The sequence below is a fragment of the Coregonus clupeaformis genome, chromosome 18 (genome assembly GCF_020615455.1).
Source record: "Coregonus clupeaformis isolate EN_2021a chromosome 18, ASM2061545v1, whole genome shotgun sequence".
In the NCBI taxonomy this organism is placed as follows: Eukaryota; Metazoa; Chordata; class Actinopteri; order Salmoniformes; family Salmonidae; genus Coregonus; species Coregonus clupeaformis.
In genome coordinates, this window is record NC_059209.1 from 47,890,514 (window position 1) to 47,906,434 (window position 15,921).

General features: G+C 43.7%; 1 protein-coding gene across 7 annotated transcripts in view; it reads right to left on the reverse strand.

Annotated features, from left to right (window-relative positions):
* sorbs3 (sorbin and SH3 domain containing 3) overlaps positions 1 to 15,921 on the reverse strand; it is a 55,020-nt gene that overhangs the window by 3,097 nt on the left and 36,002 nt on the right. For 6 of the 7 annotated variants that reach the window (XM_041836242.2, XM_041836241.2, XM_041836244.2 and 3 more), the window contains 8 exons: positions 14,776 to 14,892; positions 14,448 to 14,558; positions 13,648 to 13,706; positions 3,299 to 3,387; positions 2,487 to 2,545; positions 2,157 to 2,203; positions 1,754 to 1,868; positions 1,541 to 1,666 (listed from right to left, as the gene is read on the reverse strand). In XM_041836242.2, coding sequence (XP_041692176.2) covers positions 1,541 to 1,666; positions 1,754 to 1,868; positions 2,157 to 2,203; positions 2,487 to 2,545; positions 3,299 to 3,387; positions 13,648 to 13,706; positions 14,448 to 14,558; positions 14,776 to 14,892 — 723 coding nt within the window. The remainder of the gene's footprint in view (positions 1 to 1,540; positions 1,667 to 1,753; positions 1,869 to 2,156; positions 2,204 to 2,486; positions 2,546 to 3,298; positions 3,388 to 13,647; positions 13,707 to 14,447; positions 14,559 to 14,775; positions 14,893 to 15,921) is intronic. The other variant, XM_041836243.2, reaches the window with a different exon arrangement.

The window sequence follows — 15,921 nt, forward strand, 5'->3', positions numbered from 1 at the left end:
TTCATCATAGGTACACGTCAACTATGACAGACAAAATGAGAATTTTTTTTCTCCAGAAAATCACATTGTAGGATTTTTAATGAATTTATTTGCAAATTATGGTGGAAAATAAGTATTTGGTCAATAACAAAAGTTTCTTAATACTTTGTTATATACCCTTTGTTGGCAATGACACAGGTCAAACTTTTCTGTAAGTCTTCACAAGGTTTTCATACACTGTTGCTGGTATTTTGGCCCATTCCTCCATGCAGATCTCCTCTAGAGCAGTGATGTTTTGGGGCTGTCGCTGGGCAACATGAACTTTCAACTCCCTCCAAAGATTTTCTATGGGGTTGAGATCTGGAGACTGGCTAGGCCACTCCAGGACCTTGAAATGCTTCTTACGAAGCCACTCCTTCGTTGCCCGGGCGGTGTGTTTGGGATCATTGTCATGCTGAAAGACCCAGCCATGTTTCATCTTCAATGCCCTTGCTGATGGAAGGAGGTTTCACTCAAATTCTCACGATACATGGCCCCATTCATTCTTTCCTTTACACGGATCAGTCGTCCTGGTCCCTTTGCAGAAAAACAGCCCCAAAGCATGATGTTTCCACCCCCATGCTTCACAATAGGTATGGTGTTCTTTGGATGCAACTCAGCATTCTTTGTCCTCCAAACACGACGAGTTGAGTTTTTACCAAAAAGTTATATTTTGGTTTCATCTGACCATATGACATTCTCCCAATCCTCTTCTGGATCATCCAAATGCACTCTAGCAAACTTCAGATGGGCCTGGACATGTACTGGCTTAAGCAGGGGGACACGTCTGGCACTGCAGGATTTGAGTCCCTGGCGGCGTAGTGTGTTACTGATGGTAGGCTTTGTTACTTTGGTCCCAGCTCTCTGCAGGTCATTCACTAGGTCCCCCCGTGTGGTTCTGGGATTTTTGCTCACCGTTCTTGTGATCATTTTGACCCCACGGGGTGAGATCTTGCGTGGAGCCCCAGATCGAGGGAGATTATCAGTGGTCTTGTATGTCTTCCATTTCCTAATAATTGCTCCCACAGTTGATTTCTTCAAACCAAGCTGCTTACCTATTGCAGATTCAGTCTTCCCAGCCTGGTGCAGGTCTACAATTTTGTTTCTGGTGTCCTTTGACAGCTCTTTGGTATTGGCCATAGTGGAGTTTGGAGTGTGACTGTTTGAGGTTGTGGACAGGTGTCTTTTATACTGATAACAAGTTCAAACAGGTGCCATTAATACAGGTAACGAGTGGAGGACAGAGGAGCCTCTTAAAGAAGAAGTTACAGGTCTGTGAGAGCCAGAAATCTTGCTTGTTTGTAGGTGACCAAATACTTATTTTCCACCAAAATGTGATTTTCAGGATTTTTTTTTCTCAATTTGTCTGTCATAGTTGACGTGTACCTATGATGAAAATTACAGGCCTCTCTCATCTTTTTAAGTGGGAGAACTTGCACAATTGGTGGCTGACTAAATACGTTTTCCCCCACTGTATTAGGGTGTTAAAGATATAACATATAGTACATAGTAGGATGCTCACTTTGCGGAAGGACAGCTCAACAGGAAGGTCTGCATTGAAGGTGAACAGAGCCACTGCCTCTCCGTAATCCAGCAACTGGATGGTGGGAGACTTGATGGGTGTGGGCTTCTCTGTAGAAGGGACAATCTGGGGCAGAAATGAGTGAGGTTCAGAATGACATGTGGAGTGCATCACATAAATTGACACTCAGAGGTTAGATGGATGCACACCCACCTCCACATAGGTTGTGGGGAAGATACCGGCTCTCCCATGATGCTCTCCTTCAAACCAGTTGCCGTCTACCTGCCTGCGGATGTAAACAATGTCCCCCTTCTGTAGAGACAGTTCCCTATGAAGAGGAGAAAAGTCATACTGTGGCACCAGGGACATGCATTAGATTAAAGGAAGAGCTCAGCTTTTGTGCAATGTTCTGTTGCAAGGGTTTTGTTTCTAGTAACTCAATGTTAACATTAATATTATTGGGCTTTCTGAAATAATCGGTTTGGTCCAATTAGGTTTGGCAGACCTAAATGTGATATAATTACATTGGGTGTGTTTCTATTCACTGACAATACAGTTAAACGGACGTGTGAGAGAGGAAATGGTTTGCAGCCGATCAGCAGGAATTATAACTCACTTGGGTGACTGAGCCTGGAAAGTGAACTTGGCTCTTGCTGCTTTCATCTGCACAAACAAACACAAAGACATTTATTGCTTTTCACAAGGGCACAGGCCTGTTCCAGCTTGCAGTTGTTGATAGTTATAGCAAGATCCTAATCAGGGAAGCTAAAATAAAAGATATACCGATTATTCAGAGCACAATACATAAAGCACTAAAACCTCACGGTGAACCTCACTCCTCAAAGATCATAGATCCATTTTCAAAATGTTCTGACATTGTGTACAGTATACACAGGTATGTATAGTAGTTGGATATCCCAACACCAAGAAAGATAAAGACATCTACCTGCTTCTCCTGTCTCCTGGGTGGAAACTCCATGACTTCAGGTGCAGGGGAGAGGCGTTCTATTGTAGAACAGCATGGGGACGTGGAGAGTAACAGTGATGAGAGTGAGGAAACAAGACACGGGTCAAAAGAGTGGAGCAGAATCACAAGGTTTTATCAGGAAACTGTATAGCCTCCCAATCCAGCTTTTGTTGCTTTAAGAGTGTAATTATATCAAGTCAGTGGGAAGATATGTAAACATTGAATGAACCCTCTCCAGTTCAATGTATGTTATTCTAAAGAAACCAAACTTTTGGGCTGGTTCTCTGACTAATCTCCAAGAAAAACAGTTGGATAAAGCTAATCTATAATCAAGGCTTCCGGCCCGCAGTCCCTATTTTCTGTGCTACCTCCCCACCCATACACTACAGTTCTGTCCATACTAAAAGTAAGACACCTCTCCTCTCATTAACCCAGGTCAGTTTTATATCAAATTCATTCAGACAGATCAGGAAAGACTACAGGAAATCACAAGGAATCACAAGACTTCAACAGTAGTCCCATATTGAATTACTGTATTTCGTTAGTAGAGGCTGTTTTTCCATGGAAGTGTCACTGATTAGATTGTATACATTACCCATTTTAAAAATGAATCAATTCCGATTACAGCATTCAAGTACACAGCAGTATTATGGCCAACCTACTGTTACTAGTCTTTACTGAGCCATTTTACGGAGACTGCATGTCGAGTGGCCTATCCATAGCACCACTCTTTCTGAATAAATGTTTTCATGTATGGTTTGGATCCAGGATCAACTCCTATGTAGCCTTACCATGTGTGGGACTGGAGGCTGCCCTCTGAGCAACAGCTGTTGTGGGGACAATGGGACGATGGAGAGGTTGCTTTGCTCCAGTCAAAGAGCTGGAAAGAATGACAGGAAAAGAGAACAGGTTTACTATATGACTGTATGCTCCCACAAACTCCAGTCAATTTGATGTTTCCCAACATTAACAGCCTACATGGTGGAGCTCCACACTGTATAAGGACAGGGTACTGTGTGCAGTAGTATACACATTTGTCATGCAGATTTGGCCTCTGGCCACAGCTGCTGGTTTGCATATAAAGATCAAACAAAGTTGAAACAAATGACCAAATTGAGAGAGAGAGAGAGAGATCCAGATGAAATGGCTCTGGGGACCTTCTGTCTTTGGAGAACTTATAGTCATCATTATAATCACTGACATTATTACCATGTGTAAATGACAGGGAAACATCATGCAGGGTTCTCCAATAATTGTGAAGTTAAAACATCTAGCAGCATGAGCAAATCAGTATCATTATTAAACAAACATATCTGAGAAAGTGCATTAGATCAGTAAACAGCTGTCCACTGTCTGAACCAGATAAACACAGTGACAGAGAGGCATCACACCTGCCTGTTGATCCAGTCAGAGTCTGGCACATGGCTGTGTCTGCCTGCAGCCAAGCAGGAGGCCTGGACAACAGGAAGCAGTAAAAACCTGCCATATTCTTATTGCTGTATGTTTCCATTTTACATCTCCTTAGCAACCGGCTCGGTAACCGGACCCTGAGGCCTTGAGGTAGGCAGGAGTTTGCTGGGCCAAAACCGCTGAGCTCAGTTCAGCAAACAACAATTAGGAGAGATCTGTCCAAGAATGTATTACACACTAGGTAAGAAATTAACTGAACTTCAACTTGTTAAAAGGTATGTAGCTCAACCATTAAGTATTCTATAAGAGTGTCTACTAGGCAGCAAGAGTAAAGTTACTTTGCTAAGTTTTCTAATTTCTACCTGATAGGGAACCAACGACTGTAAAGACTGTAACTTATGGCAACAGTAGTGGGATGGACAAGTGCATGTATCCATAGTGGATGAAGAAATGTGTAACTGGATTAAGAACGTGGGAGTTGTGCTCAGAGGAGGCCTGGTATGTGGCCTCCAGCCAGCCAAGGGCTCAACCATTAACCTGGCCTGTCCTGGTGTTACCTCCCTCTGCAGTTCACACTGGCTTCATGTTGCATATTAACAGCAAAATCTGGGATCATTTTGGAGAATATCTTTAGAAAGTCACAAGCTTTTGAATTGCATTATCTTTAAAAACTGTATTGTTACTGTAGGACGGTTATTTCACATGCCTGCAAAAATGCATTGACTGCAATAATTTGAATCATGGCTTAGAGACTGGCTTCATCTCTCTGCACTGGTTATCAAGCCACAGTCTAGCTAGACTCTTCAATGACCAACCTGCCAGTGCACAGACACAGATACAAGCCTGAGGAAGTGGGTCCCACCCATTAGTATCAAGACAACAGCAATCCAAACGGTTGTAAACAGACTTGTAGATGCTTAGTCATTGAAGAGGCATCAGTCATCCAAATGTAATGCGCAAGCAATAGTCTCAATACCATTGCCGTACATGTATGTGTGACAGGTTAAAGGACATATTCATAGCCTGTTATACACTAAAAAGTATTAGTAAGTTCATGGTATGTAAGGATCTTAAAATATCTAAGGTTAAAAAGATAATGCATCCAGTACTAGTTCATAGAGATTGATAAAATGCATAAATGTGTTTAAAATCCGTCAAGAGTCAAAGGGTTAATATTGTAAGAGGAATGTGTAAATGTTATATTGACTACTTTATTTTGTGGTGCCTAATTTAAGGGTAAAAGTGTTCATCTGTGATCTACTAAATGCTCTTAATCTATGAGCCTGAGATCGATTGCTCTGGTCTCCACCCAACTTCCTGGGGAAATCGCGGTCTTTTTCTCATTACACTAAATTTGTCAGTGAGGAAACATAACTGCGTCACGTTCGTGATTATTTCTTCCCTTTTTCAGGGGTGTAACATTTTGGAGGCTCCGCTGAGATTGCTGCTCAGATGTCCGGCTTCCACATCCTGGTCGCTGAATTCCGAGCCAGCTAAATCCCTACATAACAACCCAGGCAGGCTGCAGTGAGGAAAGTGTTGCTGTTCGAGGGAGCTGGAAGTTGGGGGGTTAAGTACGTGTCGACTGAGGCCGTTGAGAGACCATCAGAGACAGTAAGGACCACCTAATTCAGAGTCAACTCCTGCACAGTAAAGGTTCCTCCTGTCCTGTCAACATGACAACCGCCTTGGAAGAACTACAGGAAGAGGTAGTAGGAGAATTGCAAACCCTGACTAAAGACAAGTTACTAGACGTATGTGATTTCCTTGACATATCAGGCGAACAGAGAAGAGATGTTCAAGACAAATCCCGCATATCACTGATGACTCACATTATGATGTTCCTTGAAAGAGAGGAAGTTGCAGAGTTAGAAGATGGCGGCATGTCGGAATTATTGTTACTTAAAGACAAAATGACAGAGATGATCAGTGGCATAGATAGCAAGACAGGGCAAACTGACCATGATATTGAAACAGCCAGAACACATCACAGAATAGAGGGACTGAGAACTGTAACCCCACAACAAGGGGTGGGAACTGAGCAGAGTACTGCAGACCAAGCCAGTGATTCTCTGCGCCAGCCCCAACCCCCTGCCCATCTTCAGAGGAGCATGCAGCTCTCACCCAGTGCACAGCCCGGCTCATACTGGCGCAAAGAGTTAAAAATTTCTGGTCAGATAGGTGAACCGGGCCAGAAAGATAAACTGACTTTTTCCAGCCTTGCCCATCAGATTGAGAATGGACTTAACAGAGGCTATCCTGAGGTAGAAATAGTAGACGCAGTAATCAGGGCTATTTCTCCAGGCTCACAGCTACGCAGCTACTTGGAAGGTAAACCCCAGCTAACTCTTCCCACACTTAGATGCATCCTGCGTTCCCACTTCCAAGAGAAGAGTGCAACAGAGCTTTACAAACAGCTAGCTTCAGAAGCACAGCATAGCAAGGAGACCCCTCAAAGCTTCCTGATGCGCGTCTTAGATTTGAGGCAGAAAGTACTATTTGCGTCCCAGGAGTCAGAATCAGGGCTTAAGTATGACCCTGCTCTAGTCCAGCGCATGTGTTTACACACAGTCCTTACAGGTCTCCAGAGTGACAGTATCAGGATAGACATGCAGCCTCTCCTGCTTGATAGCGAAACATCAGATGAGGTTTTGCTAGAGAAGCTTAACATTGCTTGTGCTAATGAGATAGAAAGACGAAACAAAAAGCGTTTTAATGTCCCACAGCCTGCTACAACTGTAAGTGTAGTTCAGTTAGAAGATACGCCATCTGCAAAGTGTCCTGTGAAGGAAGCCAAAGCTAAGATACCCGCAGAACTGTTAACAGAGTTAGCTGAACTTAAGACAGGTGTAGCTTCCCTAAAAGGTCTCAGTGCAGAGATTGCTCAGATTAAGGAGACATTACAGCAGCCTATGTTTCAGTCATCGCCTTATGCCCATGCCCCACTTCCAGTTAGGAGGCCAGATAGGGACCCCCAGCCACCTGTTTCCCAGCAGCAGTATTACAGCAACTACAGTCAGCCCCAAGCACCTGACCCTGCGCAGTATCAATATGCACCTAACCTGTATACCAACCGCTCTGCTCAAGCTCCAAGGAGGTGTTTTGTCTGCCAGCAGGCCAGAACAGATGCACGCTGCACACACTGCTTCCGATGTGGGAGTGGGGAACATTTTCAAGCTGGATGTAAAATCCGGGGAGTCAGACCATCCAAAGAGGCCCCTTTAAACGGGGAAGGGTTACCGCTGAGGGACAAGTGTTAACCGTAGCTACCAAAAAGTCCCAGAAATGTGCAAATTGTGCCAGAGAAGATTCATTTGAGAACCTGAAACAATGTTCATCATGTAAAGAGACACTGTACTGTTCCAAAGGATGTCAAAACCAACATTGGACTAAACATAAGGAAAAATGCACTCACCTGAAAATGGACTCTACCTGTGAAAAGCTTTCCTGTACAGAAGAAAATGCCCACTCTTTACCATCCCTAGCTCAAGGTTGCCACCCCCATAAGGTCACCTCGCTAGTCGGTAGACAGTGCCTTGTTGAGTGTCACCTGAATCGCCACCACCTCCAAGCTCTATGGGACACAGGCTCTCAGGTATCGGTCATTGATGAACGATGGAAAGCGGAATCTCTCCCAAACGCAAGGCTGAGGGATGTTTCAGAAATTCTGGACTCACCTGATGATCTAAGATTGACGGCAGCAAATGGGACTGAAATGCCGTACCTGGGATGGATTGAAACAACTTTTCGGCTAGCCTCTGAAACTGACCAAACGAAGGAACTGATCATCCCAGTGCTGGTAATGAAAGGCTGTCACCTATCTCATCCCATCATAGGTTTCAATGTTATTGAGCACATCCTGACAATGACCGAAAAGACTAAACGGTACAGTACAGTGAAAAAAGCTTTCCCAAGCCTCAAAAGAAATAAGGTGAGGGCTTTTATACAGGCTGTTAGCGCAGAACAGACAGATGAATACGCAGTGAAGACCAAGAAAGAGAAGGTTGCTGTACCAAAACACAGTAGCATTCAGATTGAGTGCCGGGTAGCTTCCCAGCCTTTCAAAGATGACATGACAATGCTTTTCCAGCCAGACCTGAACCCGCAGTGGCCAGATGAACTTGAGTTCTTTGACACACTAGTCAGAGTTAAGAAAGGTGTTTTTCCAGTTGTCATGCTTGATGTCTCTAACCCCACTGACCACGACATTGCCCTGCTAGGACGCACCATAATCGGTACAGTACAAACCATTATGACTGTGTTACCTGCCCAAGTCTTTGAAAAAGCTGTCACCCCAGCCACAGTGAATCACACTAGTGTTCAAACTCCATGTACTGCTACTGAACAGTGGGATCCACCAGTAGGTTTAAGTCACCTAACCCGAAGAACAGAGAGAGGTTGTTAGGAAAATGCTTAGAGAAGAGTGTCACTCCTTCTCCAGATCAGACAATGACATTGGCTGCATTGAACGATTGAAAATGACTATTTCTCTAAAGGACTCTGAACCAGTCAAGCGCACATACATGTCAGTGCCCAGGCCACTGTATCAGGAGATGAAGGGTTACCTTCATGACCTCATAGCCCAGGGTTGGGTTAGGAAGTCAAACTCTTCATATTCTTCACCTGTCGTGTGTGTTAGGAAGAAGGACGGGACCCTCCGGTTGTGTATAGATTACAGAGACCTGAACAGAAAGACACATCCCGACCGCCAGCCCATCCCTCGGGTCCAGGACATCATGGACAGTTTAGGTGGTAATTCCTGGTTCTCCCCTTTTAGATCAGGGAAAAGCATATCACCAAGGGTTCATCTCGGGAAGAAAGCAGATCACTGACAGCATTTGTGACCCCATGGGGACTCTATGAGTGGATACGTATGCCATTCGGCCTCATGAACGCTCCTGCAGCTTTTCAGCGTTGTATGGAGGAATGTTTGGAAGGGCTCCGGGACAACATCTGCATTCCTTATCTGGACGACACGCTAGTTTTCAGTAAAACTTTCGACAGCCATGTGAATGATGTGCAAAAGGTTTTGCAGCGTCTCAGAGAGTATGGCATCAAACTCAAGCCAAGTAAGTGTGATCTCTTTAAACCCCAGGTCCGTTATTTGGGCAGAATAGTGTCTGCAGACGGCAGCAAAGTTGACCCAGCCGATTTTGAAGCAGTAAGAGCATTGAAAGAGATCAGACCACAGACTGTGGGCCAGCTCAGAAAAAATGCTTGGTTTACTCACTTACTACAGACAGTACATCAAAGACTTTTCTAGGAGGGCCAGCTGTCTGTATGACCTCCTGAAAGCAGATTCAGAGAAAATACCTGACCACCCACGGAAAGCAAAAACAAAGAAAGTAAGTCATGTGGTGGCCTCAAACAAGCCAATCCTGTGGACTGACCAGCATCAACAGGCACTTGAACAGCTGATTGAGTGTCTGCTTCACCCACCAGTCTTAGGTTTCCCTGACTTCACTCAGCCATTTGTTGTACACACTGATGCGTCACATCAAGGCTTGGGAGCAGTTCTTTATCAAGAGCAAGATGGGAAGCTTAGGGTCATTGCTTATGGCTCTCGAACCTTAACAGCAGCTGAGAAGAACTATCACTACCACTCTGGCAAGCTAGAATTTCTAGCTCTGAAATGGGCAATCACTGATAAGTTCCATGATTATTTGTACTATGCTCCGACCTTCACTGTATACAGTGATAACAACCCGCTCAGCTACATTCTGTCTACTGCAAAACTGAACGCAACCACTTCCAGGTGGGTTGCAGAATTGGCTGATTTCCACTTTACAATAAAGTACAGGCCAGGCAGAGAGAACGGTGATGCAGATGCTTTGTCGAGGATGCCACTGGATGTAGAGTCACTGATGAGAGAATGTTCTGAGGAGCTTCCACCAGACACCATTGCCGCCACTATACAAGCAGTAGAGGTACAGAAAGAGCCTTTTGTGCCTTGGTCAATTTCAGCTGCATCTATGTCAGTATCAGCTGAAGGTGAGACAACTACAGCAACAATCAGCTCGATCCCAAAAGAGGGGATAAGAGAGGCACAAGAGTCTGATCCGGTCATCCGTCCTGTGCTCGATTTCAAGCTGTCTGGTTCCAAACCGCCAGTTAAAGAGCAAAAGGAATTCAGTCCAAAGACAAAATGCCTATTCAGAGAATGGGACAAATTGACAATCGACAGTGATGGTATTCTTTACAGAATCACTACAGCCCGCAAGCAGTTAGTTCTACCAGAGCAGTACAAAGGTAAAGTGATGGAAGAGTTGCACAATAACATGGGACACCAAGGTACTGACCGCACTGTATCACTAGTACGTGACCGCTTCTTCTGGCCTTATATGCAATCTGACATTGAGCACTATGTGACTAAAACTTGTAGCTGTGTCAAGCAGAAAAAGCCAGGCCATGAAACAAGAGCTCCTCTGACAAACATTGTGACAACACAGCCATTTGAACTGGTATGTATAGATTTCCTCCATCTCGACAGATGCAAAGGGGGATATGAGTACATCCTCGTGATTGTTGATCATTTTACACGTTACACTCAAGCCTACGCCACCACATCAAAGTCAGGAAAAACTGCTGCAAATCTCATCTTCAATGACTTTGCCCTGAAGTTTGGGTTCCCCTCCCGCATCCACCATGACCAAGGGGGAGAATTCGAAAATCAGTTGTTCCATCAGTTAAAGAAACTCAGTGGCATGGCGGGGTCCAGAACAACACCCTACCACCCGATGGGGAACGGTCAAGTGGAACGAATGAACAGAACATTGTTGCAAATGCTAAAGACACTAACTGAGACACAAAAGTCAAACTGGAAGGAGTCTCTAAACAAACTGGTTTATGCCTATAACTGCACCCGTTGCGAAGTGACTGGCTATTCACCATTTTATCTTCTGTTTGGGAGATCACCCAGGCTTCCAGTTGATATGTTCTTTGGATTGTGCACAGAGGCAGGTTCCAGTAACCAGCGAGACTACGTGGAGAACTGGAAACGAGGAATGGAAGAAGCATACGCCATTGCAAATGAAAATGCTCAGAAAGCTGCTGAAAGAAGTAAAAAGTACTATGACACTAAAGTTAGGAGTTCAGTGCTACAGCCTGGCGAGCGAGTTCTGATTAAAAACCTGACACCAAGAGGAGGGACCAGGCAAACTCCGTAACTATTGGGAAGATCAAATTCACACAGTAGTGAGACAAATGGGTTCAGACCTGCCGATTTATGAGTTGAGACCAGAAAAGGGTAGGGGGACGCTCCCGGGTCCTGCACAGAAACCTGCTCATGTCCTGTGACCACTTACCTTTTGAGAGACAACCAGAAATGACTAAAGATGACAAAAGTAAGAAAAAGAGACATCAGCCTGGATCACAGCCTCTAGATTCTGATGAAGACAGCGGGGATGAATATGACCTTCATCATGAGCCGCTACAGGTCCCCACATCTCCTACAGTACCTGAGAGGTATGCTGAACCAGCGAGAGAGTCGGAAAACAGGCCCCCACCAGTGAAACAAACAGTTGCGGTGCCAGTTCCTGATACGCTACCAGCACAGCCTCTTGTTGAAAATCAGCTGGAGGAGAAAACAACAGTTAAAGAACTGCCTGCTGAGGAGATGAACTTGCCTGCTGAAAATGTGCTGGATGATCGTCCACTAAGTGCCTTTCCTTCATTAACTGCTGCTGCTGAACCTGAGGAACCAGCTTACCAGCTGCCACAAAGAGAGAGACACCCTCCAAGACGTATCACCTATGATCAGCTTGGTATCCCTTCCTGCTACAGTATCCAGCCACAGCCACAGTTGTTCCCTGTCTACCCTGCACCAGGACTGGTTCCATGGCTGCCATCACTACAGGGATATTACCTTCAGCCACCCTACATGTATGGACTTCAGCAAACTTGAGGCCACAGACAGAGTTGACATGTTTGACCATGGACTACTGACTGATTTCACAGACTTTCACGAGACAATTAGCAGACTATGCATAGAGATCATTAAAACTGATGGACTGTTGACAATAGTATGAGAAAAGACTGCTTATGGACTGTTTATACAGCTGGTCAACAGATATGGACTGTGAATATAACTTCTTGGTTCTATTTGAACTGTGAACTTTGACCTCTGCTCAAGGACTAGCTTACAGAAGAGGATTTTCTACGTCCAGTGCTTATAGACTGTTTAAGAAGATAATGTTGGTAATGTTGGGACAACATTTATTTTGTCGGGGGAGAGTGTGACAGGTTAAAGGACATATTCATAGCCTGTTATACACTAAAAAGTATTAGTAAGTTCATGGTATGTAAGGATCTTAAAATATCTAAGGTTAAAAAGATAATGCATCCAGTACTAGTTCATAGAGATTGATAAAATGCATAAATGTGTTTAAAATCCGTCAAGAGTCAAAGGGTTAATATTGTAAGAGGAATGTGTAAATGTTATATTGACTACTTTATTTTGTGGTGCCTAATTTAAGGGTAAAAGTGTTCATCTGTGATCTACTAAATGCTCTTAATCTATGAGCCTGAGATCGATTGCTCTGGTCTCCACCCAACTTCCTGGGGAAATCGCGGTCTTTTTTCTCATTACACTAAATTTGTCAGTGAGGAAACATAACTGCGTCACGTTCGTGATTATTTCTCCCCTTTTTCAGGTACGTTATTGATATGAAACGAGTTAATTTGAATGTAATAACTTGCTAACCTGTGAAGAGAGTTTAAGGTATGTGTTAGTAACATCTTGAGGAAGTTAGAGTTAAGTTGAAGAGAGTTATTAGGTGCGTGTGTGACTGTAATCTGCTTGGTTGCAGCGATATAGCTTCGTACTGAGAGTAGCTGCCATTTTATGCTAATTGTGAATGAACATGTGCGTTGTTAAAAAATATATTTGGGGTTATTTGTATAATGTGTTTCGAATACTTTGTTGACATGGTTGATAAATGTAGTTATGGGTTACTGAGCTAAAGCTACTTTGTGTTTGACAGTTATATTGAAACATTTGTATATGTTTTAGTGAATTACAGTTTATGCTGTTGTGACTTGAATAAGCTTTGTACCCTACAAATCTCTGGTTCCTGTAGATCTGTTGTTCTGTAAAATGTGGTATTTTTGTAAAATCATTACACTAAATTTGTCAGTGAGGAAACATAACTGCGTCACGTTCGTGATTATTTCTCCCCTTTTTCAGGGGTGTAACATATGTAATATAAACAACATGTGGATTTTCTACTCATACCCAAGTGGTATGAGGTGTCAGAAATGATGCACGCATGTCAGTAGTGCATTATCTGTAGCCTCTGTGGGACAATAAAGTTGTAAAAAAAACTGCCAGATTTGATCTTTGTCCAAAACAAAATATTGTCTGGATAAGAAAGCTTAAGAAATGCCCCAATGATTTGAGAAAAGCTAAAATATTTGCTGAGTAAATCCCCTCTGTTATGAACAGATTTGTCAGAGCAAATGAAATAATGGAGTGTGAATCAGTTGATGATGACATGGTTTTGGGGACACACCTCAGCAACTATAGTAGCAGGATACAACAATGAACTGTATAATAACTGTTTCCTGTATCAACAACAATTCCTGTACATAGTTCTCAACATCAGAAAAGTGACGCAGCTACACCCAATGAACTACCCTGTACAACTTGAGACATAGTTTTACTGAAGGGATAAAACCATTGTATGTACAATCACACCAACAGACAAAGCAACAACGTTGTCCCATTACTCACCTGTTGTCCTGTGTTGTCCCTGTCCCTGCAGCAGTTCCTGGATCAGCGTTCCTGGCACCCTGGAAGCAGAGATCACATTGAAGGCTGTTCTCTCTTGATGGAAATCGCACAGCTACTCAGACAGAGCAGAGCTGGTGACCACTCCCAAATGAGCGAGAGGGAGAGAGAACTCCCCTGGGTCCTACACTCCATTGAATACACTCCATTGAATACAATTACAAGGTTGGTAACAGTATCTTTCCGTGGCATCTTTCATTGAGGAGTGGCAGTATACAACCACATAGAGCTGATTAGATTAGGTGCAAATTAAGGTTGTGAAGAGAATCAGCATCAACCTTTGAAGAGTAAAATTAAATCCTTCTATTCAGCATTAAAAGCATACAAGGCATACAGTGCTGCAAACAGTTAAGTTCTTCATTGAATTGAACCTCTGTTTCTACGGAAAGCGTGAGGGAAAAATCTAACAAATGCTTGTTGGATTTGCAGTCTGATTTAGATTTGTGGGGGGTTTAGATTTGTAGGCGTGTGATTTGAGGCAGACAGGTCAGGCAGGTCCTGGGCGTAGCAGGGTCACAGGGAAGTGTTGGGGTTGGCTTGCAGGGCTGTCTGTCTTTCAAATAGTCCTCACAGGAGGGGAGATGGGGAGATAACAGGGAGGTATGGTATTGACATTATCCATGCAAGCAACCAGACCTCCTCTCAGTGGATTTCTAGAGGAGTGTGAGAGTGAGGAGAGGGTTACAGGCAGGGTAGCAGGGAGGAGGGTTGCTTCAGCAGAGTCACAAGGGGGGCCTCAGTACCTCACCCCGGCCTCGCCGCGTCTGCTTCTTTTGGGAAAGCCTCCTCTCCAGGCCCTGGATGTCCGAGTCCAGCTCAGCCTCAAAACAGCTCAGCTCAGAGAGCAGAGACTCCTGGCCAATGCAGCATGGTGGTTGGAAGGAATGAATCAGTCAAATTATACAACTGAATACAGTAACTCATGGTGGCCCCATACTTGCATGCTTCTGCCATGATTCAATCTGTCCATGCTAACTTTTCCTTATTCTTTGCTAGCTCATTAAAACAATCACTGCCTTTGGCCATCATGGTCAAGGTTATGACAACTATCATGTCACTGTGAGCATTCACCTCGAAGGCAGATGGCTTAGACGGCTTCTCTATGGGGGACCAGGGTTTCTCTGTGGGTCTGTGCTGGACCAGCAGTATGGGAGGCTGCTGGGGCTTCTGGGCTGGCTGACCCTGAGGCTGGGAAACACAAACATATAGACTCTGAGCACACAGTCAGACAGGGAGACCTGAGAGTTGGTCATATAGATAGATAACAGTTGGTCATAGTAGACGTATAGAACTGATATCTAACTCTTCTAAAAGTTCTTAAACCCTGCAGTTTGATTTACAGTAAAGCATGATCATCGTTTGTGATACATACAAGACCTATGTTTTTGACATGAACCCAGACAAACACACAAGTGTGTTCCTGTAGACTACTTTATAGTCAGTTAATCTGATTCACTTCATTAACTCTACATCCACATCAACAATTTAACAGCCATATGAAACAGAACTCATTCCCTCATTAAAGGCCCAATGCAGCCATTTTATATCAATATCAAATCATTTCTGGGTAACAATTAAAGGTCCATGTCACCAGGCAGGCCAAAACTCCATTCCACTGAAACAGGCAGAAATTTAAGGCAGTCTTTTCAAGCAGCTCTTACACTAAAAGGGCATTATCATAATTTTCACAATTTCACAGTATTATTCCAACCTCAAAGTGTGGAAATATATATAAAACACAGGAAAATCATGTTCTTGACTGCACTGGGTCTTTAAATAATAAATATAAATAAATAAATAAATATATATTCTCAAGCAAGAATTTTGCTAGGACTGTCTGGGAGTGGGGACGGGAAAACTAAAAACTAGCTGTTACTGGCAGGTTTGGAACTGTTTTTGTTATTGGTCTATTAACCAATTTACCACATTGTGATGTCACCAGGCAAGCCAAAACTCCAGCCAAACCTGCTAATTAGATTGTCCTGTGTAGATTGTATTTTCAACCAGCAACTATCAGGAAATAACAGAGATCTAATTTGTTCACACTTTTACAGTGTTAGTCTCATCAGCTGATACAAAACACAGGAAAAACTGCATTTTGACTGCACTGGGCTTTAAGAAGACATATGGCCCAGTAACTCACACCAGAAAGAATTGCATCAAGCTACACTACTTTAAAAGGGTAAAAACTCTTAAGAAACCTTCAACTCCCGGCCC